This window comes from Moschus berezovskii, chromosome 8 (genome assembly GCF_049115385.1).
Source record: "Moschus berezovskii isolate FMDL1 chromosome 8, NW_MosBer_1.0, whole genome shotgun sequence".
NCBI lineage: Eukaryota > Metazoa > Chordata > Mammalia > Artiodactyla > Moschidae > Moschus > Moschus berezovskii.
This window is the reverse complement of record NC_142467.1, coordinates 38,977,641-39,005,352: the sequence shown is the minus strand read 5'-3', so window position 1 is coordinate 39,005,352 and position 27,712 is coordinate 38,977,641. Positions and strand designations below refer to the sequence as shown.

Here is a 27,712-nt window from a genome sequence, read left to right as displayed (position 1 = left end):
TAAAGAAAAATAGGGACCCACAGTCCTAAGCTCTTAAAGGATAGGAAGTATGTCTTAGACCACTTTGAAACCCCTCAAGGGTCATCAGGAAATATTCAAGAAAGATTCTTCTTGCAAGATGGCAGAGTAGGAAGACCTTGAGCTCAACTTATCCCATGGGCATATCAAATTATAACTATTTACAGAGAAATTATGAATGAGAATGATATGAAGACTAGAAGAAGAGATTTTTCAAAACTGAGGATATAATGAAGGAACCGTAAGTTGTTGAGTAGGAGGTACAGAGATGTAGAGACGTAGTAATAGTCAAGATCCACACCTCCAGGTAAGAAACTCACAAATGGGAGAGTCACAGTTGCAGAGGTCCTCCCCAGGGAGTAAGGGTCTGAGCCCCACATCAGGCTCCCCAGCCCAGGAGTTCTGCACCAGGAAGACAAGCGCCCAGAATATCTGGTTTTGAAGGCTAGTGGGGCTTGTGTATGGGAGAGCTGAAGGAAACAAAGACTTCATTCTTAAAAGGCACATGCAAAATCTCACACACTCCGAGACCCAGAACAAAGGTCATTTGAAAGGAACCTGGATCAGACCAACTTACTAACCTTGGAGACCCTTCCACAGTGGCCAGAGGCAACTGGGACTCCCTCTGGGAGAGGCTGGTGGCAGTCATTTTCAGAAGCTCATTCGACCATGAAGAGGCTGGTATTGGCAACTGCCGATTTGGAGTCCTCTTTCTAGCCTCTTAGAGCTGGGTCATGGCAGAGGACACTGCTCTTAAAACTGCTTTTGTTGTATTCTATAGATTTTGAATCATTGTGTTCAAAAGCAGTTTTAAGAGCAAAGCTATGGAAATACAAGCTTACTTCAGGAAACAAGAAAATTCTCAAAAAAACAATGCAACCTTATACTTAAAGTAACAAGAAAAAGAACAAAGTTAAAAGTGAGTAGAAGAAAAGAAATAAATATCAGAATGAAAATAAATGAGACTAAAAAAAAAAAGAAAGAAAGATTGATGAAGAGCTGGTTCTTTGAAAAGATAAAACTGGTAAACCTTTAGCCAGACTCATCAAGAAAACGAGAGAAAATTCAAATAAAATAAACCAGAAATGAAAGAAGCTACAGCTGACACCAAAGAAATATAAAGGATCAGAAGGGATTACTATGAACAATTACATGCCAATAAAATGGACAAGACATAAGAAATGGATAAACTCCTAGAAACATACAATCTCTCAAGACTGAGTCAGAAAGAAATACAAAATATAAACAGACCAATAACACTAATGAAATTGAGTCAGTAGCCAAAAAGCTACTTATAAGCCAAAGTCCAGGGCCAGATGACTTCACAGGTAAATTCTACTAGACACTTAAAGAAGAATTAACTTCTACATTTCTCACCTATTCCTAAAAATCGAAAAGAAATGCTTTCAAATTCATTCTATGAGGGCAGCATCACCCTGATTCCAAAACCAAAGACACCACAAAAAAATTACAGGCCAATATCAACGATAAATATAAGTGGAAAAATCCTCAACAACATATTAGCAAACCAAGTCTAACAATATATTAAAAGGATCATATACCATGATCAAGTGGGGTTTATTTCAGGGATGCAGGAATCATTCAATATCTTCAAATCAATGTGACATACCACACTAACAAACTGAAGAAGAAAAAATCATGTGACCATCTCAATAGATGCAGAAAAATCTTTTGACAAAATTCAACATCCTTTTATGGTAAAAACTCTCAACAAAGTGGGTATAGAGGGAATACAGCTAAACATAATAAAGGCCATGTAAGACAAACCTGCAGCCAACATCATACTCAACAGTGAAAAGCTGAAATCATTTCCTCTAAGATCAGGAACTAGACAAGAATGCCCACTATTACCACTTTTATTGGAAGTCCGAGCTATAGCAACCAGATATGAGAAAGGAGTAAAGGGCATTGAAATAGGGAAGAAAGAAGTAAAAGGTCACTATTTGCAGATGACATAATACTGTCCATAGAAAATCCTAAAGATGTCACCAGAAAAACTACTAGAACCCATCACTGAATTTCATGAAGTTGCAGGATACAAATTAATACATAGAAACCTGTTGTATTTTTATACACTAACAATGAACTATCAGAAAGAGAAAGTAAGAAAACAATTTCATTTAACAACTGCATCAAAAAGAATCATACCTAGGAAAAATCTAAGGAGATTAAAGACCTGTATTTGGGAAACTATAAGACACTGACAAAAGAAATTGAAGACAACACAAACAAATGGAAAATACACCATTCTCATGGATTGGAAGAAATAATATTGTTAAAATGACCAGACTACCCAGTGCAATTTAAGATTCAATGTAATCCCTATTAAAACACCAGTGTTAAATTTCATAGGACTAGAACAAATAATTCTAAAATTTGACTGGAAGCACAAATGACACAGAATAGCCAAAATAATGTTGAGAAGGAAGAACAAAACTAGAAGTATCATACTCTCTGATTTAAAACTATACTACAGAGCTACAGTCATCAAAACAAAATGCCATTGGCATAAAAACAGACACATAGATCCATGGAACAGAATAGAGAGACCAGAAATAAACTCATATGGTCAATTAATCTATGACAAAGGAAGCAAGAATATATAATGGGGAAAGACAGTCTCTTTAATAAATGGTGCTGGGAAAACTAGACAGCTGCATGTGAAATAAACTATACTATTTTATCACACTACATACAAAAATAAATTCAAAATGAATTAAAGACTTAAGTGTAAGACCAGAAGAGATTACTATGAAGAATTATATGCCAATAAAACAGACAAGACAGAAGAAATGGATAAACTCCAGATACATACAATCTCTTAAGATTGAGTCATAAAGCTCCTAGAAGAAAACATAGCCAGTATATTCTTTAACATCAGTCTTAGCAGTATTATTTTGGATCTGGTTCCTCAGGAAAGAGAAACAAAAGCAAACTTCCAGTTACAAAATAAATGAGCTATTGGGATGAAACATACAGTTTAGGGAGTAGAGTCATTAATAATGTAATATCTTTGTATGATTTCAGATGGTGTGGTGATCATTTTGTAATGTACAGAAAAATCGAATCACTATGTTTTACACCAGAAGTAACATAGTGTTATTGGTCAATTCTATTTTAATACCAGCTTACCAATCAAACAAACTCATAGAAAAAGAAATCAGATTTATAGTTACCAGAGGTGGGAGGTGGGGCAATTGAATGAAGGCAATACAAGGTACAAATATCTAGTTATAAATAAGTACTAAGCATGGAATGTACAATATGATTAACATTGCTGACATCAATTACCATTGCTGTATGTTATAAATGAAAGTTGTTAAGACAGTAAGGTGTAAGAGTCCTCATCATAAGGAAAAGCATATATTTTTAAAAATTTTATATCTATATGAGATGATGGATGATCACTAAACTCATTGTGGTAATCATTCCATTTTGTGTGTCAGTCAAATCATTACACTCTACACACTAAACTGAAAAGAGTGCTGTATGCCAACTATATCTTAATAAAACTTGAAGAAAAAGAAAATAAAAAAAAATAAAGAGCTAAGTGCATTAAAAAATAAAGATTCTGTTAATTGAAGAAACAGAAACAGCTAATTTCTTTCCTCCAACACAGAATGCATTTATATATTGAGCCTTTATCATAAGCCAGAGATGATTGTGAAAAAGAAGAGTTGAACTAGGGATCACCAAGCTTCTGTGACACTCTCAGAGTGTGTTTTTACACAACCCTCAGGTTGGATGACTGGAAGAGCCACTCCCACTCCACACTGGGAAGGAGGATGACAGAGCTGTATCAGTAATTCATTTGTGTTCTCTACAAGGACTAAGGGCTCACAGGGACTCTGCAACGGCTGGGGGTTATGGGCTACACAAACCACATCAACCTGGGCAGCTACGCAAGAGATACACTGCAACCTTAGATGGGTATTACTTAAAGTGGTTAATTTTTTTTTTTAAAGCAAAGTAGCTTGGATAAATGGTAGAATTAAGTGTCCTTTATGCCCCAGCTGCTGAGTCAGGTGATAAAGATTTACCCCCTGGCATGCAAATTAGCCCTGTGATAGCTGAGAATTCTATCTGAAAACTAATGACATTTACCAGTGCTTGATAACCTTCCCGCTTCCTGGTCAGAGTTCTTTTCAAGATAACCTGCAACAGAGTGACTGGCAGATACTTTCGTCTCTAACTCTGGATGAAGATATGCTCTGCACGTACAAGCACCCAGGGCTCCCTGCCCGCCCCAGTGATTCCCACACAGAACGGGCTGGAGGGCTGTGGGAAAAGGAATCTTATGAATTCTTTATGGTCTATGTTCCCTTTTTTAAAGTGAATAAATTCTCTGGTTTTTATTCAGGGTTAAGATTAAATTTATTCTTGAAAACTTCCCATGACATTTTCCAACCAAAAAGGCATGGGTTTGGCGTGTGAAGCAAGTCCCGAAAAATTGATGATTTCTTCTGTTATTCCTAAAAGGAATCAATTGTTTGTGGAATTGTTAACAACTGTCTGTCTGATTCCCCCTTAGACCTGTATCTCTCTTATTTACACCTGAACCCAGAGTGCACGACAGCACTTGCCACACAGCAGGCATCCAGCCAATATTTGGCGAACGAAAGCGTGAATACATGATGCTGGAAACACGGGCAGCTGTCACCAGATGGGCAGTGGTGCCCTAAGGGAGTGTTGCAAACACACTCTTTTCTCTACACATTTTTCTCGCTGTGGATAACTGAGATGCGAGAAAATGACATGAGATTCAAAATTCTGTACCTCATGTTTTGGGCAAAAGAGGTCACAAAGAAGAGAGTATGAATTTTGGTTTGAGAAAGTCCATATTCAGTTATTCATGGAAGATAAGACCATAATGTATCATGTGCTGACTGAGTAAATGAATTTATTAAATGAAGTAAAAGAGCTATGTGCAGTGGTTGAGAGTGAGAAGACTGAAGTCTGTGGGAGCACAAAGAAAGGAGGGATTTGTCCTGGATACTTTGTAGAGAAGGCTGCCTGGCAGAGAAAGGGCAGATAGGAAAGGGCTTTCGAGGAAGAGAGAAAGCCACTGGGAGCTTCAGGAGAGAGGACACCGGGCCCCTCTCCTTCAGCATAGATGACCTTGGTTGTACCTAAGCTAGGCTTATCTAGCCCTGATGCAGAACAGACGCAATGAATATTTATTGCTGTGCTGCTCAGTACTCTGCTGCCTCACGGGGCAGTTTCAACCATGAAGGTGAATTAGAGGATGCTAAGGACAGAATCCTTCCCCACTGGCCAGAGTGAATTGGTCGAGGGTTGTGCACACATGACTCCAGCCAGACTGATCACTCCTTCTCCCTGGCATGCTTTTCAAACTGGACAACAGGGAAGGTCCCCAGTCCCTTCGGGGGGTGGGGCATAAATGTAGGTTTATTGGTACCAGTTTTTCTTCCACATGAAGGAAACTGGTTTGAGAGATTGAAACCAAATGCAGAGAGAAATGCAAACAAGAGAGATAGGGACTGTAGAGATGAATCGAAATTTCCAGTTCCACCTGAGTCTAAGGTGCATCTCATCCCATATTCTTCCAGTAAGATCCCTTTTTGTCCAAGCTACTTCAAATTGGAGTTCTCTCACATGTAACCAGGAGTCTTGACTAATCCATATACTAGATTAGAATGTCTTTCCTTTGAGAAACTAAATACTTCTCACATTGGCCTAAAATACCCACAATTATCCATACTGGTTAAGGCAGAGAAGGCCACTATTACAATATAAATATGTTATTATGGGGTATGGAGAGAGTGGGAGGGAGAAAACCTTTAAGCTTTCACCTTGAAAGAGAGTTTCAGTTGTGTCCAACTCTTTGTGATACCATGGACTGTAGCCCGCCAGGCTCCTTCTGTCCATGGGATTCTCCAGGTAAGAATACTGGAGTGGGTTGCCATTCCCTTCTCCAGGGGATCTTCCTGACCCAGGGATGGAACCCATGTCTCCATATTGCAGGTGCATTCTTTACCATCTGAACCACCAGGAAACACCTAAATGAGGTTATATCTTTCACACACAACCTAGCAGAGCTTCCTCATGAGGCCCTACAGAGATAAAAATGGAAAAAGAATTTGTTAATAGAAATGTGCAAATAGTGCTTTTAACATTGGAAGGGGGATCCTATGTCTGTGGTATGTGTGTGTGTGTGTACTCATGCCCTAGCACGACTACAGAGAAGAAGGAAGTCTGAGGGCTGTAAAATGAAAGTAACAGTTCTTTTGTAGGGTTGCATCTGTCATAGTCAAATTAAGTATTATTATAAATAATTATAATGAAAACTTATAAAGCTTCAAAATTTTCATATATATAAAAATTATAGTCACTTGAGAAATGGAAAATAAAGGAATTTAAAATTTACTTTATCCATGGGAAAAATAATCAGGTACATCAGAATTGAGCTCCACTTCTGTCTCCACACTGTATTTATTAGCTGGGTCATCTTTGATAAGATTCAATCTCTCTGAAATTGTTTCCTCATCTTGAAAATGTTTCCAATTCCACTTCTAATCCAATATTGACTGTCAACTATCAAACGGGAGCTGTGTAGTACAGTGGTTAAGGACTTTTCTTGATGTGGTAGAAGGATTTAGATGTTTAATATTGATGAGGTTGAACAAAACTCTCTAGTTCTGAATTTGAAGTATCAGCATAATTTCTGATGTATTTAATCTTTTTTTGAGGATAATTGCTTTACAATGTTGCATTAGTTTCTGCTGTGCAATGAAGTGAATTAGATATATGCATACATATATCCCCCCTTTTGGATCTTCTTCACCCTTTCAAGCCTTCCCTCTAGGTCATTGCAGAGCACTGAGCTGAGCTTCCTGTGATATACAGCAACTTCCTATTAGCTAGTTATTTTACACATGGTAGTGCACATACCTCAATCCTAAACTCTGAGTTTGTCCCACCCTCTTCTTCCGCCCATGCCCATTTGTTTCTATGTCTGCATCTCAATTCCTGCCCTGCAAAAAGGTTCATCGGTACCATTTTTCTAGATTTCATATATATATAGTCATTAATATACTATATTTGTTTTTCTCTGACTTGCTGCACTCTGTATTACAGACTCTAAAAAAAAAAGTCCTAGTTCTGTTTACTTAAATGGCATGGAAACAATGATCAATCCGATAGCAAAAAGTACCTCTAGCATGTACTTACTGTGATTTCTAAATGCCATTTTCTATCAAAAAGGACCAGATCAATCTAGGACTACTGAGGTCATGGCCAAAGAACTTGGAAGCTAATTTGAAAAAGTTCCCACTGGCTAAAGGTGGGATACTCAATAAAGATAATATAATAACTGCACTGATTTGATATATATCAAATATGTTAAATATGTTCAGTTCATATTGATACTGAAAAAGAAAATCTCATTGGTCAACTTGGCAGAATGTTTAGGAATCACCTCATTATTTTAAAATTGGTAAATAAAAGGAAACGATCAAATGCTTATCTTACATTTAAAAAGTGGAAACAGTGGCAGATTTTATTTTCTTGGACTCCAAAATCACTGCAGATGGTGACTGCAGCCATGAAATTAAAAGACACTCCTTAGAAGAAAAGCTATGACAAACCTAGACAGTGTATTAAAAAGCAGAGATATCACTTTGCTGACAAAGGTCTGTATAGTCAAAGCTATGTTTTTTTCAGTAGTTAGGTACGGATGGGAGAGTTGGATAATAAAGAAGACTGAGAAATTAAGAATTGATGCTTTTGACCTGTGGTGCTGGGGGAGACTCTTGAGGACAGCAAGGAGATCAAACCAGTCAATCCTAAAGGAAATCATCAACCTTGAATATGCATTGGAAGGACTGATGTTGAAGCTGAAGCTCCAATACTTTGGCCACCTGATGTGAAGGGCCAACTCATTAGAAAAGACCCTGATGCTGGGAAACACTGAAAGCAGGAAAAGGGGATGACAGAAGATGAGATGATTGGATGGCATCACTGACTCAATGGACATGAATTTGAGCAGGCTCCGGGAGATGGTGAAGGACAGGGAAGCCTGGCGTGCTGCAGTCCATGGGGTTGCAGAGTTGGACAGGACTGAGTAACTTAACAACAACCTGAGGCAAAGCACTGACTCACTGGAAAAGACTCTGATGCTGGGAAAGATTGAGGACAGGAAGAGAAGGGGGCGACAGAGGATGAGATGGTTGGATGGCAACACCGACTCAATGGACATGAGTTTGAGCAAACTCCTGGAGACCGTGGAGGACAGAGGAGCCTGGCATGCTCCAGTCCATGGGGTTGCAAAGAGTTGGACATGACTAAATAACAGCAACAACTGCACAGTAACCAAATATTTTTTAAATTAATTAATTAATTTTAATTGGAGGCTAACTACTTTACAATATTGTGGTGGGTTTGCCATACATTGACATGAATCAGCCATGGGAGTAACTGAATACTTCTTGATGGAAATTCCTTTTTATCCATGACTTAGGGTAACACCGTTTTGCAAACCCCATTGAGTTCATGGATATAGACAATAATCATCAATGACTGCTTACATTGAAAAAAGACAATTAGACATTTTGTGCCTCAAGATGGTAGCACATTTTTTTCCCCTATAATGTAATGTTGACATAAACACGCATACGATCACAAGTCTAAACCGAGTCTGATTTAGGTGCTAAATTCAACCACCAGTTTATAGAAACATAGTGGACAGAAAAATATTAAATGGAATCACAAGGAGATCAGAAAAATCCAGACCATGGGAAATTTTACAGGGCAAACACATCTTGGTTTATTCAACAGTAAAAACTAAATATGCAAGGGGGAAAAAAGAGAAAGCTGAGTAGAGAAACTATAAAGTAAAAGTGATTTAAGAAAGCAATCTTAGTATTTGACCTTATTTTGATCCTTGTTCAAGCAAACTGAAAATACTGAACACTGACTTAAAAGTTGAGATTAAGGAATTATTGCCACTATTCTGGGCTTCCCAGGGGGCCCAGTGGTAAAGAATCTTCCTGCAGTGCAGGAGACACAAGAGATAAGGGTTTGATCCCTGGGTCAGAAAGATCCCCCAGAGAAGGAAATGGCAACCCACTCCAGTATTCTTGCCTGAGAAATCCCATGGACAGAGGAACCTGGTGGGTTATAGTTCATGGGGTTGCAAAGAGTCAGACATGACTAGAGCATGGACACAGCAGCCACTATTTCAGGCATAACAAAGTTGAAAGTGAAGTGAAAGTCACTCAGTCACAAATCTTTAACATGGGCAATGAAAAAGATAAGCACAATTATTAATTACATTAATCAGTGATGCCCTAGGCCACTGCTTTCAAACTTTAATGTGCACATGAATCACCTGGAAATTCTTAAACTTCAGATTCTGGTTCAGTTTGGGGTGGGCCTGAAATTTTGCCTCTGACAAGCTTTCAGGCGATGCTGAAGAGGCTGGTTCCTGTTTACTTGGTTTCGTAAGTTCTGTGTCACTGAGAAATGATCTCACAGACACTTCAGTAGGACTTTGGTCTTCAGCGATTTGGATAAAAGGTAACTAAGGAAATTGCTCTGAAATACTAATTGGAAGACTTCATTTCTGATTCTTTGGCTTTGGTAAATGTTCTACCTATCCTGACTTGGTTGGTCCAAGTTGCATTCTGAGAAAAGGATTTTGAAACTGACTCTCTGGCAGCCTTGAGGATGACGTGTTGTGTCACAGAAGGAAGATCCTTTGGAGAAGCTCTTTCATGTTTATAATTTCTCTGAACCTAGACAGGAAAGGCAAGGATGAGCTGCCTAAGCTGTGACAATGGTTGACTTCTGTGTCACTCTTCAGCTGACGTGATCATGTGGTTCCCCACGATGTAGATTAATATTTTCCTCAAGCTTCCATAGGAAGGAGAAAAATTATTGTACCCCAAATGGTTCTGAGGTTAAATTAGTTTGGAAAGCCCAGAGTTAAAGAAAGATTAATTGACCTCCTCCCTCCAGATCTCCTCTGAGATCTTAACATATTCTGGACAATGGAACCTCTAAGAGGGGTTGACAGGACATGGGCCGCCCAATCAGATTTGACCATGGACCTTGTTTTTTAACAACTATCTCTTGAGATAGGGTTTGGCAGACTCCACCTTGAGAAATGCTGATCTAGGGGAGCTGGGACAAAGTTTGTCTTACTGACTTTGAATTAACCGAACTCAGTGGTGAAAATGGGTGTAGGTATATGATGTAGAGTTGGGAGTTTCTAGAAATCTTTGCAATTAATAAACACTCCCTTTTGAAAAGATAAAGGTCTCATAGTCAATAGGAGTAATAAGTTAACAGAAAACTTTAATTACTTAAATTTCCAAACAAACCACATTTGTAGGTTCAAAGTCTTCTCTGAGACAAGTGGTGCGATTTGCCTTTTCTGTACCCCCAGGTTTTCATCATCAGATGCAGTAGAAATGGCCACCTCACAGATTGGTCATGAGGACAAAAGAAAATGGGCACAAAAATGCTAGCACATGTAAGACGCCTAAAGGTGATAGCTTTATTTTCATTATTACAATGAAATTTTTCTGGAAGTAGCACCTTCCTTTTCTTATATAGATTTTTAAGGAAGTGGTTGTAGGTTCATATTATCATTTGGGAGAATGTTTTAAAAATATGCATGCCCAGACCCCATGAATTATAATTTGGTGATGATAAAGGGGAAGGATATATGTATATGTGAAAATGTTTCTCCCTGTGATGGCTATGATACATCCGAAACACCTTCAGTGCATTTAAGGCAAATCTCTAAATTGTAATCCCACCTCTCCTACAATAGTCCTGGTATATGGTCCTTTCAATAAAAGGTTTCTGTGGTTAAATAATTAGAAATGTTACATACTAGAACCTTCCCTGACCCCTCCTCCTTGGGGGTTATTAAAGTATCTGAGAAGGTCTGCAATACACACTATTTGAAAACTTGGAACCTATTGTCGTCTGATCTTACTTGACAGGGCAATATGTATTTTTTCTTGCAACTCTCATGGACATCTTTGTTCAACATATTTGAGACATTATACATAGAGTTAGAAGAGAATTCTACCCATATTCAGAAATAATTTTTCATTAAAGACATAAGGGAGAAGCAAGACAGCAAAGAGCAGCTAAAATTCCTACTCCTCTGGGATCTGGCTAGGTCTGCTTTTATCCTTCCTGCCACTTGTTACTTAAAAGTGGAAAGAAATATTGGAAATGATAACATGTGTGCTTTCATGTAAGCAACTCTGGGTAAAAGCTGAGTGAGAGTCAAAGGACCAGGGAAATGAGCTACTACACATTTTAAGAGCTGAGACTGGACAAACTTGGCTCTGGACTGTGGTTCCAATACTTCCTAGCTTGATGACCTTGGACAAGTTGCTTCACTTCTCTGTGCCTCATTTGCCTTATGTGCAAAAGGACTTTAAAAAGGTGCATTAGAAAGCAGAAATATAGACAAGAACAAATGCATAAATACCGAGAGGGAAGGGGGCGTGGGATTAGCTATGTATAAAATAGATGACTAATGAGAACCAACTGTGCGGCACAGGGAACTCTACTTAATGCACTGGGCTGACCTGAGTGGGAAGGAAATCCAAAAGGGAGGGGATGCACGTATACATATAGCTGACTCACTTTACTGTACAGGAGACATTAACACAACATCGTAAAGCAACTATACTCCAATAAAGATTAATTTAAGAATGCATTATTAGTTGTACTATTATCACTGTTCTTAAAGAAATGGAAAAGCACACTTAAGCAAAGTGAGAGGGAGAGCCAGTTATTGAAATAGAATAGAGAATTCTGAAAACTTTCAAGATCCAACAAATCTTATACCCTTTACAAATGAATTTTATTTTATTTTTTTGTAAAACATTACATCAAGTACCCTAAGAGAAGTCAGGGTTAGAGTCTGAGAGATGTGATTAAATTGAGTTGGCTGGTTTATAGCAGTGGAGTGTGAATGACCCTTTCATCCAGCTCTTCATTCTGGTCAAATCCCAAACCATCAGACTAATTAATACAGAAGAAACAGCTTGGGGCTGCTGCCAGCAACAAACAAAAGAAGTAACTGGGTGAAACAGTGACGCCAGATAACTACCCAGGAGAGCAAAAGGACTCAGATTTGCAGGGAGGCTGTTGGGGTGGGCAGCTTGAAAAGGGGGATTTGTAAATGCATACAAGTTTTACTGCTCCGTTCCCAGAATTTAATTGAAAATTCGAATTTTTCACACTCAGTTTCAATCAGTCAACACATATTGTCTATGAACGCCACTTAGATTTACTGTCAACTATTTATTGGTCTCTTACTATGTGCCTAGCTTCATGCTAAGTAATTCATGTGCCTATCGTTTTATGACTGAGCAGGACGTTACGGGGCCTTACTGGGGCCAACACTTACCTCATCTCCTCTGGTTTAGTTCCTTTCTGAAGTACCTAGATAATAGCTTCTGCTGTACCTTTCCTGAGTTGTTGACAGGAAAGCTCCCACCAAATGGAAGATGTGAATTGCTTAATGGCCATGAGGACATAGCCCCGAGGTCTACAGCACATAGCCCAGGCGACTGTGGATTGATAACCCTTGTGACACTGACCTGTTATCTTACCACCAACCAATCAGAGAATTGTGCATGAGCTGATCACATACCCTGTCCCCCTTCCCTTACTTAGGCTTTAAAAATGCCATTCTGTTCCTTAAAAAACTAAAAATAGAACTATTGCATGACCCAGCAATCCTATTAGTGGGGACATACCCAGAGAAAACTATAATTCAAAAAGACACATGCACCCCAGTGTTCACTGCAGCACTATACAATAGCCAGGACATGGAGGGAACCTAAATGTCTGTCAACAGAGGAATAGATAAAGAAAATGTGGAACATGTACAATGGAATATTACTAGCCACAAAGAGGAACAAAACTGGGTCTTTTGCAGAGATGTGGATGCACCTAGAGATTGTCATACAGAGTGAAGTGAGAGAAAAACAAATACTGTGTATTAACACATCTATGTGGAATCTAGAAAAAATGGTCTCGATGATCTTATTTGCAAAGTAGAAGTAGAGACACAGGCGCAGAGAGCAAACGTTTGGAGACCAACGCGGGCAGGGGTGGGTGGGATGAATTGGGGGGTTGCGGTTGACACACACACTATTGATACTATGTGTAAAATAGATAACTAGTCAGAACCTATTGTACAGCACAAGGAACTTTACTCAGTGATCTATTGTGACCTAAATGGAAAGGAAATCCAAAAAAGAGGAGATATATGTATATGTATAACTGATTCACTTTGTGGTTCAGTAGAAACTAACACAACATTGTAAAGCAACTATACACCAATAAAAATTAACTAAAATAAAAATGTTATCTGGAAACCCATCAGGGAATTTGGGCCTTCTGAGCACTAGCTGTCCTGGACAACTTGTATGAAGTCTTAGAATAAATGCTGTGTTTTCCTTCACTACGACCCAGCGTCAGTAGATTGACTCTACAGAAAATGGGCAAGCGGAGTCAAGTTTGGGTCAGTAACAAGTCAGTCCTCAGAAGCATGCTATAGAGAGGATTCTCTTTTTGTGCCCATTTGCCAGATGAGGGAATAAAGGGTGAGACAGTTAATAAATGGTAGGGTTGGGCTTTGAGTTCAGCTCTGCCAGACTCTAGAGCCTGGGTTCTTAACCACAAAACAATCATGATTTCTCCATGATGTCCAAGGTATCATACACATAAGCAGGGATTAAATTAAAATGTTGATGATCATTCCCTGTTCTTAAAGAGATTTCAGAACTGTCATGAAGGTAAGACATACAAAATGGAAAAACAATTCATGATACCGTGCTGCTTTTATGCTGGTGTCAAAGGAGTACTAGAAAAAATTCATAGAGGGAGAAATTGCTGGCGCTGATCTGGACAGGATGAGTGGGGATTGGATTAGCACAGAAAAGTGGGCTGGTCTCAAAAGTAACTGAGCAGATACTAGACTCCTTGGTTTAGAGCAAAGAGTAGTTTCTTCAACTAAACACAGGGGTCCCCTCTTAAGGACTCTGAGGGTTTCAGCAAGTTATTTACTTTCCCAAGCCTGAGTTTCCCCATCTGTGAGAAGGGGATGATATTTATCTCAGAGAGTTGCTGGAAAGATTGTGTGACAGGAGTCTTGAAATTAAAAGACACTTGTTCCTTGGAAGAAAAGCCATGACAAACCTAGACAGAGTACTAAAAAACAGAGACATCACTTTGGCAACAAAAGTCCATCTAGTCAAAGCTATGGTGTTTCCAGTAGTTGTGTACAGATGTCAGAGTTGGACCATAAAGAAGGCTGAGCGCCAAAGAGTTGATACTGTCGAACCATGGTGCTGAAGAAGACTCTTGAGAGTCCCGTGGACAGCAAGGAGATTAAACCAGTCAATCCTAAAGGAAGTCAACCTGAATATTCATTGTAAGGACTGATGCTGAAGCTCCAATACTTTGGCCACCTGATGCGAAGCACTGACTCATTGGAAAAGACCTTGATGCTGGGAAAGACTGAGGGCAGGAGGAGAAGGGGCTGAGAGAGGATGAGATAGTGGGATGGCATCACCAACTCAATGGACATGAATTTGAGCAAATGCTGAAGGATACAAACCCTGGTGTGGACCCTGGCGTGCTGTAGACCATGGGGTCAGAAGGAATCAGTCATGAATTAGTGACTGAAAAGAACAACAAAATGCTTGGGAAAGGAGGCACCTACTACCTTCTCCTCTACCCACCAGATTGAATCCAATTTCCAAGTAGAGTTGGCTGACATCTTCCCCTGGCCCTCCAGTTAAAGACCTTATCTTAGAAAGAGCCCTACCTGCTGTGAGAAGCCCTTCACAACCCGCCTCTGTTTGAGGTTGGTCTCTCCATCCAAGTTGGCAGTTTCCAGATGGCAGACCCCACTGGGGTCCGAGGAGAAGAGGAGGAGTATGTCGGCTGGGATGATCTCGTTGCACTGCATCTGGATGAAGTCCCCCACACGCACATCCTTCCAGCACTTCTGCACGTAGCTCTGCTCTTTCCTGGGGTGGGAGAAAGACAGGGGTCAGAGTGTATATTAAGGTTCTCAGAACATAAATGAATGAATGGGAAAAGTCCCTTCCCCATACCTAATATCCCCCAATCAACCTGTCACAAGACTGCTCTGTATTCTATGTGCCCCAAATGACCACTAGCATCATTTCTAGAAAAGCTAAGCATGATCTATAGTATCCCCCGAGTAAAGATCTCTCCTGATGACCATGTGGAGTTTTGATTGACTGCTGGCTCTTGACTGGTTGCTGTGCTCAGCCCTTGCATCCTGGCAGGAGAAAAAATTTAAAGGAGAAGGTGACCATATATTCATATGAACATCATATTCTTTATAAACTTCACGTCCCAGAATACTCAGTTATCATGGAAGAAAGCAGGGCCATAAAAGACTGGAGAATAGGACATATGGCTCCTGGTTATAGGTGGAGAGTGGCATTAGAAAGTTGAGAATATAGCCCACTGTCTAGGAAGATCTGAAGGGTGCTGAGATAGGAAACAGGGAATTAGGGAAACGGCACCAGGAACATTGACAGGATGGGCCCCACACTGTTCACAGAGTCAGAGGGCTAAAGAAGTCTGAGAAAATGATGCAGTTGCTCTTCTCATCCAGTTTATCAGAGCTTACATAATGATGGGGGCAGCAACAACTGTGAATCTAGCATTTCTACTGTGACAAGCACCAGTATAAATTAATACTTTATTTGCTTGCATAATAACCTACCGAAGAAGATATTACTATACGCATTTCACCAAGAGGGAATGGAAGGTTTAGAAGAAATTTCCCAAAGTTTTACAAAAACAGAGCTGGACCCTGAGTCTGGGTCCACCTTGATCCCAAACCCAGTTTTCACTGCTGCACAGGTATCCTACCTTCTCAAAGAGATTCCCCTCTTTCTTCTCCAGTGAAATGGCAGTGTCAGCTATTATTACCCCAGCAAAAGGACTCATTATTCCCCAAGGCAATGCATTTCATCTCCAAGAGCCCTCATTTTACAAATTCTTCCTTCTGATTAACCAAATATTGAACTCATTCCGTTCTCCCAGGCAATCTAATTTATTCCATCTTCTACCTTTTAAGAAATATTTTGAGGTATTCATCAGGCATGCTCTGAAGCCTTTTGGACTTGCCAAGTCAAATTTAACTTTCTAAGTGCTCTCAATTATTATGGGTGACATAGTTTCCAGATCTGTCCAGAAGTGAGGGCTCTTTTAAGACTGCTTGGAAATCTCTTTAAATGTTAGATTTGGGACCGAACCTATACTGCAGATGTGGTTCTTTTGAATTAGGCCCAGCTGGCTTGCAGGTGAACACCTCTGAGCCCAGCCAGGCCTGGAAAGGCAGCTCTCCTTTGCTGTTTTTCTCCATGGGTGCTGAGCCCCTCTGGGCATGCTGTTGATTCTGTTTCTGTAGAAATCTGAGCTGCCCTGAGCATGACAAGACCACTCTTCTGCAGACAGAGAGACGTGACTGGAATGTCACTTTTCTCCCCAGACTGAAGATAAAGGTTTGCCCTTTCTCCTTTCTTTGGGGCAATCTAGAAAACTCTGAGCAAGCCCTCCTAAGACTGCATTTTCCTTGTCATAAAAGATCCATGTGAAGGACTCCCCCCACTTTCCTGAAATAGATGTATATCATTTGGAAGCATTTTGGAAGGCCATCCAAGAGAAGATCTGATCAGTGTCTATAAAATAATCCAGAATTGCAATTAGGGAGCAGTCTTAAAACTCTCAAGACCCATAGAATTCTTCGGAAGTGCCCACAGCACAGCAACCACTGGTTAAACTAATCGGTGGGCAATATCATCTCAATGGAGACCACTTCTGAGCATTTTGAGGGCAGTGCATATGTAGCATTTCAATAATTCTTTTAATGGAAAAAGTAGGCTTCTAAGCCCTTTTCATTCCCTCAGCTTATTTTATGCTCTCTTGCTTCTCTATGTTATTTTAAAAATTTTACCATGAAGAATAGAGATAGTTTTCCCTGATTTGTTTCTTATGGCCATTTCAGACAAACACTTATACGCTGATTCATGAAAACTTTTTTTCTTTAGAGCAGCCTTGGGAACACCTGTTAAATGTCCAAACATAAGGCTACTTAAAGAAACTGGAATGGCAGATACTCTCCATGGGAAAAGGATCTTACGTAGTGAAGGAGAGAGGCTTTCTCTATTGTTTTTTCTTTTTTTCCCCCTTTGTGAGAGGGCACTTAAAAAAAAAAGATTCTTGAATAGCACAGCAAAATTGCTCCAAAGAACAAAGGATTGCCATTCAACTTGTCTATATTCTTTTCCACTTCCCTCCTTTGACTTCTGTCCTTTGGGAATGGCCCCCTCCCAAAGGTGACCTCAGCACTCTGCTTGGTACTTGAGATGGGATTTCATGAGAACAGCACTGACTCTGAGCAATATTCTAACTGCCAATACTTTCAGAGAATGATGGTTCAGGAGGTTTGCAAAAGCTAGTTGGGAGTGCCATATACACAGACATACCAAAGGCAGGCCAACATACCTCCACCCATTAATACTGAATCACATTCTTCTTCCTTCTAATAAAGGACTCCACTAATTATTATTGGAGGAGGAAATGGAAACCTACTCCAGTGTTCTTGCCTGGAAAACCCCATGAACAGAGGAGCCTGGAGAGCTACAATCCATAGGGTCGCAGAGAGTCGGACACAACGGAGCATGCACGCATTACTTATTATGAGTTTTGAGTTATTAAGAGAATGGAAGATGGAGGTTATGCAGATGAATTATGAAACATAAATATCTATATCTATATAGATAATTATGAGGAATCACTTCTGTGAGTTAGGCTGGAGTGTTGTCTTGTCAATTCCCATGGTGATGATAGGTATCGCAAGATCAATGGAACCACACAAGAAGCTACACATCAGGCTGGTCTCAAACTCCATTCCATCCCTTGGATCCCAGGGAGGTCCTGTCCAGTAACAATCACCTGTCTTTCCTTCAGATGTAATCTTCTCTTCCTTAAGATGACATGCAGTGCTGAAGAACACTCTCAGTCCCTGTTGTAGGCTTGCTGCTGCTACTGCTGCTAAGTCACTTCAGTCATGTCCGACTCTGTGTGACCCCATAGATGGAAGTCCACCAGGCTCCCCTGTCCCTGGGATTCTCCAGGCAAGAACACTGGAGTGGGTTGCCATTTCCTTCTCCAATGTGTGAAAGTGAAAAGTGAAAGTGAAGTCGCTCAGTCGTGTCTGACCCCTAGCGACCCCATGGACTGCAGCCCACCAGGCTCCTCCATCCATGGGATTTTCCAGGCAAGAGTACTGGAGTGGCTTGCCATTGCCTTCTCCGGTTGTAGGCTTACCCTCCTCCAAACAGAGATTGCCCACCTCCAGGTCATGCTGTTCAAACAGAGGCTCATACACCTGCAGGCATATATCCTGTCATGTGTCCAGGAGCACAGAAGCTATGGAAGCAACAGATTTGGGGGAGGGTGTTTAAAATTTTTTCTTGGGGAGGACATAATTTAGTAATTTAGCTGGTATAGAATTTGAATCACATTTATATTGATTGACCCAAACAAAGTAATGTTATAGAAATGGAGTTAGATTTTATAGGAATTTGGGGATGAGAAAAAGTGATATTGGAGATATTTCCTTCTTGCACTGGGTTATTCTGTGCTGATTTTCTGATCCCCTGGGGACCCACTCTGTCTCCTCAACTGTTAAAAATATAACTTTGAAAAGGCAAGGGTGCACAGCCCTGGGATCCAGCCCCAGGAGGTGCTGAATGGCTGAATCCCACTGAGGCAGAAAAGTGGTGTGCTTCTGCACTGAGGGATGCCCAGATGTGGCCAGCAACTGGCTGGGAGCCACCTGCGGGAGTCATTCCCTGGTTAATCCAGCCCATTTGGAACAGATGCCCCAGGTGGACACATCCACACGCTCCTGATCATTTCCCACATGCTCAGTGAGTCCACACCTGGGAACTGATTGCTATTTTAGTTTTGTGGCATGTTCACTGCTGTTTAAAAATAAGACAAATCCACATGGCTGGGGACAAAGACTCCATCTGGCAGATTCTGCCTCGGGGAGAAATTAAGTGGTGCAGTGCTAAATGGCTTTCTGAGAGGAACTAGGGCTTATTAAGAGGTAAATAAACAGCATGAGAGGTTTGTAAACAACTAGATCCTGTGGGGAAGCAGGTGAAAGTTGGGGAATGGAGGAGGAGAGGGTGTTTAAGGTCCCATTTCTCAAGTACTATGTGGGTTTGGGGTTCCCCAGGTGGCACTAGTGGTAAAGAACCCACCAGCCAATGCAGGAGATATAAGAGATGTGGGTTTGATCCCTGGGTCAGGAAGATCCTCTGGAGTAGGGCATGACAACCCACTCCAGTATTCATGCCTGGAGAATCCCATGGACAGAAGAGCCTGGTGGGGTTGCAAAGAGTTGGACATGACCGAAGCAACTTAGCATGCACACACATGAAGGCTTTATGTTTTAAGGAACTAGAGTGGAAGGGATTTATCAGGAAGCTTAGTTGTCTGTAGGATTTTCCACCCAGTATAGGATGAGCTGACCTGGACTGTCCTTCAGGAAGCTGGCACGTCAGGCCCCAAAGGGTCCACGTCATTACCCCAGGGTGAAAGGGGAAGCCAGTGAGGATGAGTGCAGTATAGGCACTAAGAGTGGGCCTGAACCTCCACTTTACCACTACTACCTGAGTGACCTTGGGGAAATAATCATTTAGAGACTATCCTCAGCTGAAGGTAATACATGTATTTGCCTCAGAGGGTTTTTAAAAGGATTCGTGACATGACCCACGTAAGGGACTGAGAGCTCAGTTTTGCACTTAGTAAGTGAAGTCGCTCAGTCATGTCCAGCTCTTTGCGACCCCGTGGACTGTAGCCTACCAGGCTCCTCCGTCCGTGGGATTCCGCAGGCAAGAGTATTGGAGTGAGTTGTCATTTCCTTCTCCAGGGATCTTCCCAACCCAGGGATTGAACCTGGGTCTCCCTCATTGGAGGCAGAACGCTTTAACCTCTGAGCCACCAGGGAAGCCTTAGTAAGGACTCACTAAATACAAGCTGCTTTTATGATGCTGATGACAATGATTGTTAATGTAATGGGGAAGGCTAACCACCACTGTTGCCCCAGCATTTTCTTCTTCATGCTATTGGGATGCCCACTTTATGTATGTAATTACATTTCATGAATTGGGTTCAGACACATAATGTGCAAACACATTTAAAGAAACTTTAAAAATCCAAACATTTTCCCCAAGCCCCAGAAGAAGGGCCAAATTCAGCCTATGGAAGATGAAGGACTCTGGATGCTGGTTACTGGGCAAATTCTCAGAAATATATGTCCTTAATATCAGGGCTTCCCACCAAGTTTTTGAGGATGTTGAAAAACTACAAATAGTTCTAAATTTTATATAAAGACCCAAAAAAGGCCAATTAGCTTTAAGACTTACTATAAAGCTACAGTAATCAATACAGCACAGTATTGGCCAAAGAACAGACTAATAGATCAATGGAACAGAACAGATAGCCCAGAAATAGATTCACAGAATTATAGTCAACTGACCTTTGACAAAGGAACAAAGGCAATACAACTGAGCAAAGATAATCTTTTCAACAAACGGTGCTGGAACAAGTGGACATTCAAATGACAAAAAAGAAAAAAATAGAATCCAGACACAGATCTTATACTCTTCACAAAAATCAACTCAAAATGGATCACAGGCCTAAACGTAAAATGCAGAACTATAAAACTTCAAGAAGACAACATAGCAGGAAACCTAGATGACCTTACGACGATGACTTTTCAGGTAAACACCATAGGAAGTATTCATGAAAGAAGTAATTGATAAGTGGGATTTCATTAAAATCAAAAATTTCTGTTATATGAAAGATGATGGTAAGAGAATGAGAACACAAGCCACTATCTGGGACAAAATATGTGTTTTGCAAAAGACACATCTGATAAAGGATTGTTATCTGAAGCACACAAGAACTCTTAAGTGTTAGTCACTCAGTCCTGTCCGACTCTTTGCGACCCCCATGGACCGTAGCCCAACAGGCTCCTCTGTCCATGGGATTCTCCAGGCAAGAATACTGGAGTGGGTAACCATTCCCTTCTCCAGGGAAAACCTGGGTCTCCTGCATTGCAGGTGGATTCTTTACCATCTGAGCCACCAGGGAAGCTCTTAAAACTCAACAATAAGAACAATGAAAAAATGGACAAGAGACCTAAACAGACACCTCAACAAAGAAGATATACAATGTCAAAGAAGCAGGCAAAGAGCTCCACATCATATGTCATCAGAGAAATGCAAATTAAAACGAGATATCATACACCCCTATTTGAATACCCAAATCCTGAACATTAACAACACATTTTCTTCTTCATGCTAATGGGATGCCACTTTATGTCTGTGATTACATTTCATGAATTGGGTTCAGACACATAATGTGTAAACACATTTAAAGAAACTTTAAAAATCCGAACATTTTCCCCAAGCCCAAAAAGAAGGTTTATTTTTTTTAACAGGTGAGGAGGCTGAGCAACAGGCGCTCTCATACATTGTTTGTAGGAGTGGTACAGCCATTTTGAATGGTACAATGGAACAGCCACTCTAAAAGACAATTTGTTGGTTTCCTAAAAAACTAAGGCCTAGGGCACTTAACCTATATTACCATTTAGCTGCCTACATTTATTGTATTATTACTGCTATCTCTGTTTCATAGATGAGGAAACTTAGGCTCAGAAAGGTTATCCAACTTGTGTAAGGTCACACAGGTACATCTACCAGGACATAGGAATGACAGCTGTGGGGGCTTCCTGGCTCTACGTGGTCGCTTGGTTCTTTGGAGAGTGAATACAAAGCAGATGAAGCCTCAGCAAACTGGTGACATAAACGAAACCAAGAACAGGGGTTGAGAACAGGAGCCTCAGCTTTTGGAATTGTAAGCTCCATCATGGCGAGACAGAAGCTATAAATCGTCATCTGCTCAGATACAAATCATGCCTGTTGACAGGAGTCCAGAGGTTTGGGGACACCGGGACTCTTATGATTCTTCTACCCATGGAGTTTGGGGGAGAACCTAATGCATTCAAACCTGACATGATAAGCTCAATTGGCCCAAATAGTTTATGGCCTGCTGTGAGTGCAGGGTGAGGCTGTGGGAGTGGGGTGGGCACTTGCAAAACTAATGCTTCAGAGAGGGCGTCTATTTGGCTGGTGCCAAATGCAGAGCAAAGAGCCTCAGGGTGGATACAGCAGTCTACTGGTCTGTCAACTCCAGCCAGTGGCACGTTTAATAGTCATGCCTCAAATGACACTATGTTTCTCTATTATGTGCATTTTTCAGATTCTTCCCTCCAGACCTATTTTGCTTTGTTATTAGAGCTTGGATTCAAGCTTTATGATAAAGAGTTTGTCTTCTTCCATGCAGTTAGAATCCTCAGTCAATGGTCTGTCTCTCTTACTCCCCTGGGCTTCTCTGGTGGCTCAGCTGGTAAAGAATCTGCCTGAAATGTGAGAGACCTGGGTTTGATCCCCGGGTTGGGAAGGTCCCCTGGAGAAGGGAACAGCTACCTACTCCAGTATTCTGGCCTGGATAATTCTATATAGTCCACGGGGTAGCAATGAGTCGGACACGACTGAGTGACTGTCACTTCACTTGGATCAAGCTTATGGTGACTCCTGGCTATCAAGGTTATAGAACTATCCTTAGTAATATCTTAGCCAACATTTGCTGATGGCTACTGAATGCCAGCCACTACACTAAGCATTTTACATGCATTACTTCATTTATTTTTTTTATTTATTTTTATTTTATTTTTTTTTAAATCAAATAATCCAATTTTATTTTTTTTTCAAGTTGAACAGACTAAATTTCTTTAAACAAACTTACTTATACTCCAGAGTCCTTTAAAAACTTAATAGCATTTATACATTGAAGGTATTTGATTTTCTTGTAACTAGCACTTCAAATGCAACAAGCATTTGAAGCAACAAGCATTTGACCCAACAAGTAAAACTTTCTACAGTTCATAACTTTTATAAATAAAATAAATTAAATGTACAGTGAATAAGTTCTCTGAAATATTTCAATATTTCTGCAGGTTTAGTAACATTGTAAAATACATTTCAACTAAAATTCACAAATCTAAAAACCTGTTAGGCATTTTTAGGCGTTTTAAGTTGGAAATGAAGACCAATGTTATATCGTAATATGCCAATTACGAATAGTACTTCAAATAGCAAATACTACAGTTTGTCCCAAACTTTAAAAACTATTCATGAACTCAACACTGAACTATTGATGGCTATGAGAATTGTTTCCTAGCCTTTTTGAAAATTTCAACCCATTTACGTTTAAGGTAATTATTGATAAGTACGATCCCGTAGCCATTTTCTTTATTGCTTTGGGTTCAAGTTTATACACTCTTTCTGTGTTTCCTGTCTATAGAAGATCCTTTAGCATTTGTTGGAGAGCTGGTTTGGTGATGCTGAATTCCCTCAGCTTTTGCTTGTCTGTAAAGCTTTTGATTTCTCCTTCATATTTGAATGAGATCCTTGCTGGGTATAGTAATCTGGGCTGTAGGGTATTTTCTTTCATCACTTTAAGTATGTCTTGCCACTCCCTTCTGGCCTGAAGAGTTTCTGTTGAAAGATCAGCTGTTATCCTTATGGGAATTCCCTTATGTGTTATTTGCTGCTTTTCCCTTGCTGCTTTTAATATTTGTTCTTTGTGTTTGATCTTTGTTAATTTGATTAATATGTGTCTTGGAGTATTTCGCCTTGGGTTTATCCTGTTGGGGACTCTCTGGGTTTCTTGGACTTGGGTGATTATTTCTTTCCCCATTTTAGGAAAGTTTTCAACTATTATCTCCTCAAGTATTCTCTCATGGTCTTTCTTTTTGTCTTCTTCTGGGACTCCTATGATTCGAATGTTGGAGCGTTTAACATTGTCCCAGAGGTCTCTAATATTGTCCTCATTTCTTTTAATTCATTTTTCTTTTTTCCTCTCTGTTTCATTTATTTCTACAATTCTATCTTCTAGTTCGCTTATCCTGTCTTCTGCCTCCGTTATTCTACTGTTTGTTCCCTCCAGAGTGTTTCTGATCTCATCTATTGCATTATTCATTGTATACTGACTCTTTTTTATTTCTTCTAAGTCCTTATTAAATCTTTCTTCCATCTTCTCAATCCTTTTCTCCAGGTTATTTATCTGTAACTCCAGTTTGCTTTCAAGATTTTGAATCATTTTCACCATCAAAATTTGAAATTCTTTATCAGGTAAATTCCCTATATCTTCTTCTTTTGTTTGTGTTGGTGGGCAATTATCTTGTTCCTTTACTTGCTGGGTATTTCTCTGCCTCTTCATCTTGCTTGTATTGCTTTGCTTGGGGTGGCCTTTCCCTCTTCTTGCAGTTTGTGGAGTTCTCTTTATTACGTAGTTTCTTCGCTGTGTGTGGGGTTGGACGGGTGATTGTCCGGGTTCCCTGGTTAGGGAAGCATGTGTCGGTGTTCTGGTGGGTGGAGCTGGATTTCTTCTCTCTCCTTTAGAAGACAATGGGCTGCTTTTCTGGGAGCCTGATGTCCTCTGCCAGTATTCAGAAGTTGTTTTGTGGACTTTACTCTGCGTTCAAATGTTCTTTTGATGAATTTGTGGGGGAGAAAGTGGTCTCGCCGTCTTATCCCTCCGCCATCTTGTTCCTTCCTCCCCAGAACACTGGATTCTTATATTCCACTTGGTCGTGGAGTATCTCTTCCCAGCTGCTCCAGCAAGGTGCAGCCGCTGTACCTTACCTTGGACGAGGGGTATCTCCTCAAGGCCGCCCCTCCTGCTTTGAATGTGGATCAGTTCCTCTCGGCCCTCCGGTGCCCAAGCAGCCACCGCCTCCTGAACGTGGTACAGCTCCTCTCAGCCACCGCCCTAATCCTGGGCACGGGGTAGCTCATCTCAGCCACGATTCTGCACGTGGTCGGTTGCGCTGGAGCCGGGCGTCTCTCGCGTCTGTGCCCACATTACTTCATTTAACACTTGCAGCAAACCCAGGAAAGTAGCTTTAGGGTGAAGACTTTATGAGTGTATTTTGATGTTAGGATGGCCCTGGTAAAGCCTCAATTCTACCCTGTCCATCATCCCATTGCCTTTGGGTTTACCAGAGGGATGGTCTATGGAGGAAAATAACAATAGCATAGGGATCAAATAGCTATTAAGAGCCACACAAATATGGTATTCTAATGTAGAATAGCATGTGTTAGAATTTGGGTTGGGATAATTGGCCTGGGCTCTAGGACAGATGAAGCCACCTAGATCCTTGTATAATCTAAATCTCAGTCTGCGTGTACTCAGGAGTGCTATGGGAAGGGTTTAGGGGAGAGAGGTCCAGGTTCTAGAAGGGTTTCCCAAATTCAGATTTTAAGTCCTGCCACATAAAAGAGAAATGAGAGAACAGAACACAGGTTCTGCTTTTAAAACATGGTTACCCTGCCCAATGGAAAATGTGATTCAGTGAATGCCTGTGACCTATGCCAATAAAACAGGCAATTCCTCAGGTATATGGGTGGAGAATGTAGCAAGGAAAATGAAGGTTCAGGTTGGACCTGACTTTGAAAAAATTAGAGTTGAAGTGACTGGAAATTAAAAGCAAATAATAACATACTGCTGATTATAGTGCAGACATTGAGTTAACAGTTTATAAGGATTATTTCATTCAATCCACATGACCCTGGGAGACAGGTGCTAATACTGGTCCCATTTTACAGAAGATGAAATGGAGGCTGCAGGGATCAAGTAACTACAAATGTCCATGCATTTAGGAAGTGGCAGTTCTGAAACAAGCCCAGGAGTGACACTGAAGTCCTTGACTCCAAGCATCCAGTAAGACATCACACTTTAAACATCTTTGTTGAGACCACTTCATGCAGTCTCCTCTGGCACTGCGCTGTCTAGTTGTTTCTATAGCTCTGTTACTTTCAAGCGCTCTCCCATGTCATCTTTCCACAAAATTTACCGTAGAGGGACTATGATCACTGGAGATGAGACAAATGGGGCCATGACTGCCTAAAGTGGCTTCATTTAGGTCATGGAGTTAATAGCAGCAGACCCAGGATCAGGATCTCTGGTCTCCTCAACTCTCTGGGTGTCCAGGGGGCTCCAGCATGGAAGGAAACTGACATACAAATAAAACCAGGTTGCAGGCCAGGCATCTGCCTTCTCCAGCAGAGCTCGCCGTGGCTGGGAGCCTTCATGACCATTCTGTCAGAAGACTGGCCACAATCTGGTAGCACTGGGAATTCTTTTTATGTTATAGCAACCAACTGAGAAAAGAGTATCTTCAAGTTTTGGTAAAAAGTCAGAATTTAAGTTTCCAGGGAATTCTTTGGCAGTCCAGTGGTTAGGATTCAGAGCTTTCACTGCTCTGGGCCCAGGTTTGATCTCTGGTCAGGGAATTAAGATTCCGAAAGCTGCACAGTGTGGCCAGTTCAGCTCAGTCGCTTAGTCGGGTCTGACTCTTTGTGATGCCATGAACTGCAGCACGCCAGGCTTCTCTGTCCATCACCAACTCATGGAGCTTGCCCGAATGTGGCCAATAAAATGAAATAAAACTTTCTAATTGGAACCATTTCTCACCTAAGCTCCTGACACCTCCTGATCCTGGTCTTTTGGTACCAGAATAAGTCACATGTACAACCTTTGGGTGACATGTCAGGCTGTGAGCTGAAGTGTTTTCTCTGCCTGTTTGAAAGTTGTTCAACCTTCAGTGACCTCCTGAAATGTCACCTCTTCAGGGAAGGCTTCCCTTGGCTGGCTCTAATATTTTTGGAAGGCAGATATGTCACTGCAGCCCATGCATGACTGTGACCCTCTATCCACAGGCAGGGGACACTGTAGTTGTTTGCCAGTTCCTCATGATCTGTGGACTGAGAGCCCTTTGAGGGCTCAAAGGGTCTTCCATGTTCGTGCACATGCACTTGGTCCCTACTTGAGACCTGCTGAACAGATGAATAAGTGTGTGCTTGGCTGCTGAAACACTGAAAGGCTTTTACTGCAATACAATATGGTGACAAAAACCTTCATGGATTTTTTTGCTTCCCACTTCTGCTGCCTTATTGCCTGTTTTCTGAATACCAATAAAAATGTATTAAGCTCGATGGAAAATTACAAATATCTTGCTGGGTATGGTTTCCAGATTCATTAAATTGAGCCCTGGGAGAAACTAAGCTAATACAATTCTGAAGCTAATCTCTCCTTGAAGTCATTCCATAAATCTGATTAATGGGTCACCTTAAGACCACAAGCACAGTGGCTATATTAAAAGAAAATGCTCTAACAGGATTGTAATTCTGTTAACAAGGATTCTGCTGTTTGCAAAAAGATTTTCTCACAGTATAAATAAGTCTAGGCTGGATGATGCATGGGATTAGGGGGAGAAAAATTCTAAAGGTCCTAGTATTCAACTGCACAAAAATGACATTTGACATCAGTTTCTCAAATGTGTGAATTGGAGACAAAATGGATAGAACTAGTACTTGAGATATAAGCTTTTATAGTGCTTCTCAGGAATAAAAATGTCCTCTCAGATCTTGTATTCTTTGCCTGAATGGTATTCTGTCATATACCATCAAATGGTAGAAGT

At 40.8% G+C, this 27,712-nt stretch overlaps 1 protein-coding gene across 2 annotated transcripts in view; it reads right to left on the bottom strand.

Annotated features, from left to right (window-relative positions):
- ATP10B (ATPase phospholipid transporting 10B (putative)) overlaps nt 1-27,712 on the bottom strand; it is a 375,135-nt gene that overhangs the window by 98,476 nt on the left and 248,947 nt on the right. For both annotated transcript variants that reach the window (XM_055429292.2, XM_055429294.2), the window contains one exon: nt 14,870-15,074. In XM_055429292.2, coding sequence (XP_055285267.2) covers nt 14,870-15,074 — 205 coding nt within the window. The remainder of the gene's footprint in view (nt 1-14,869; nt 15,075-27,712) is intronic.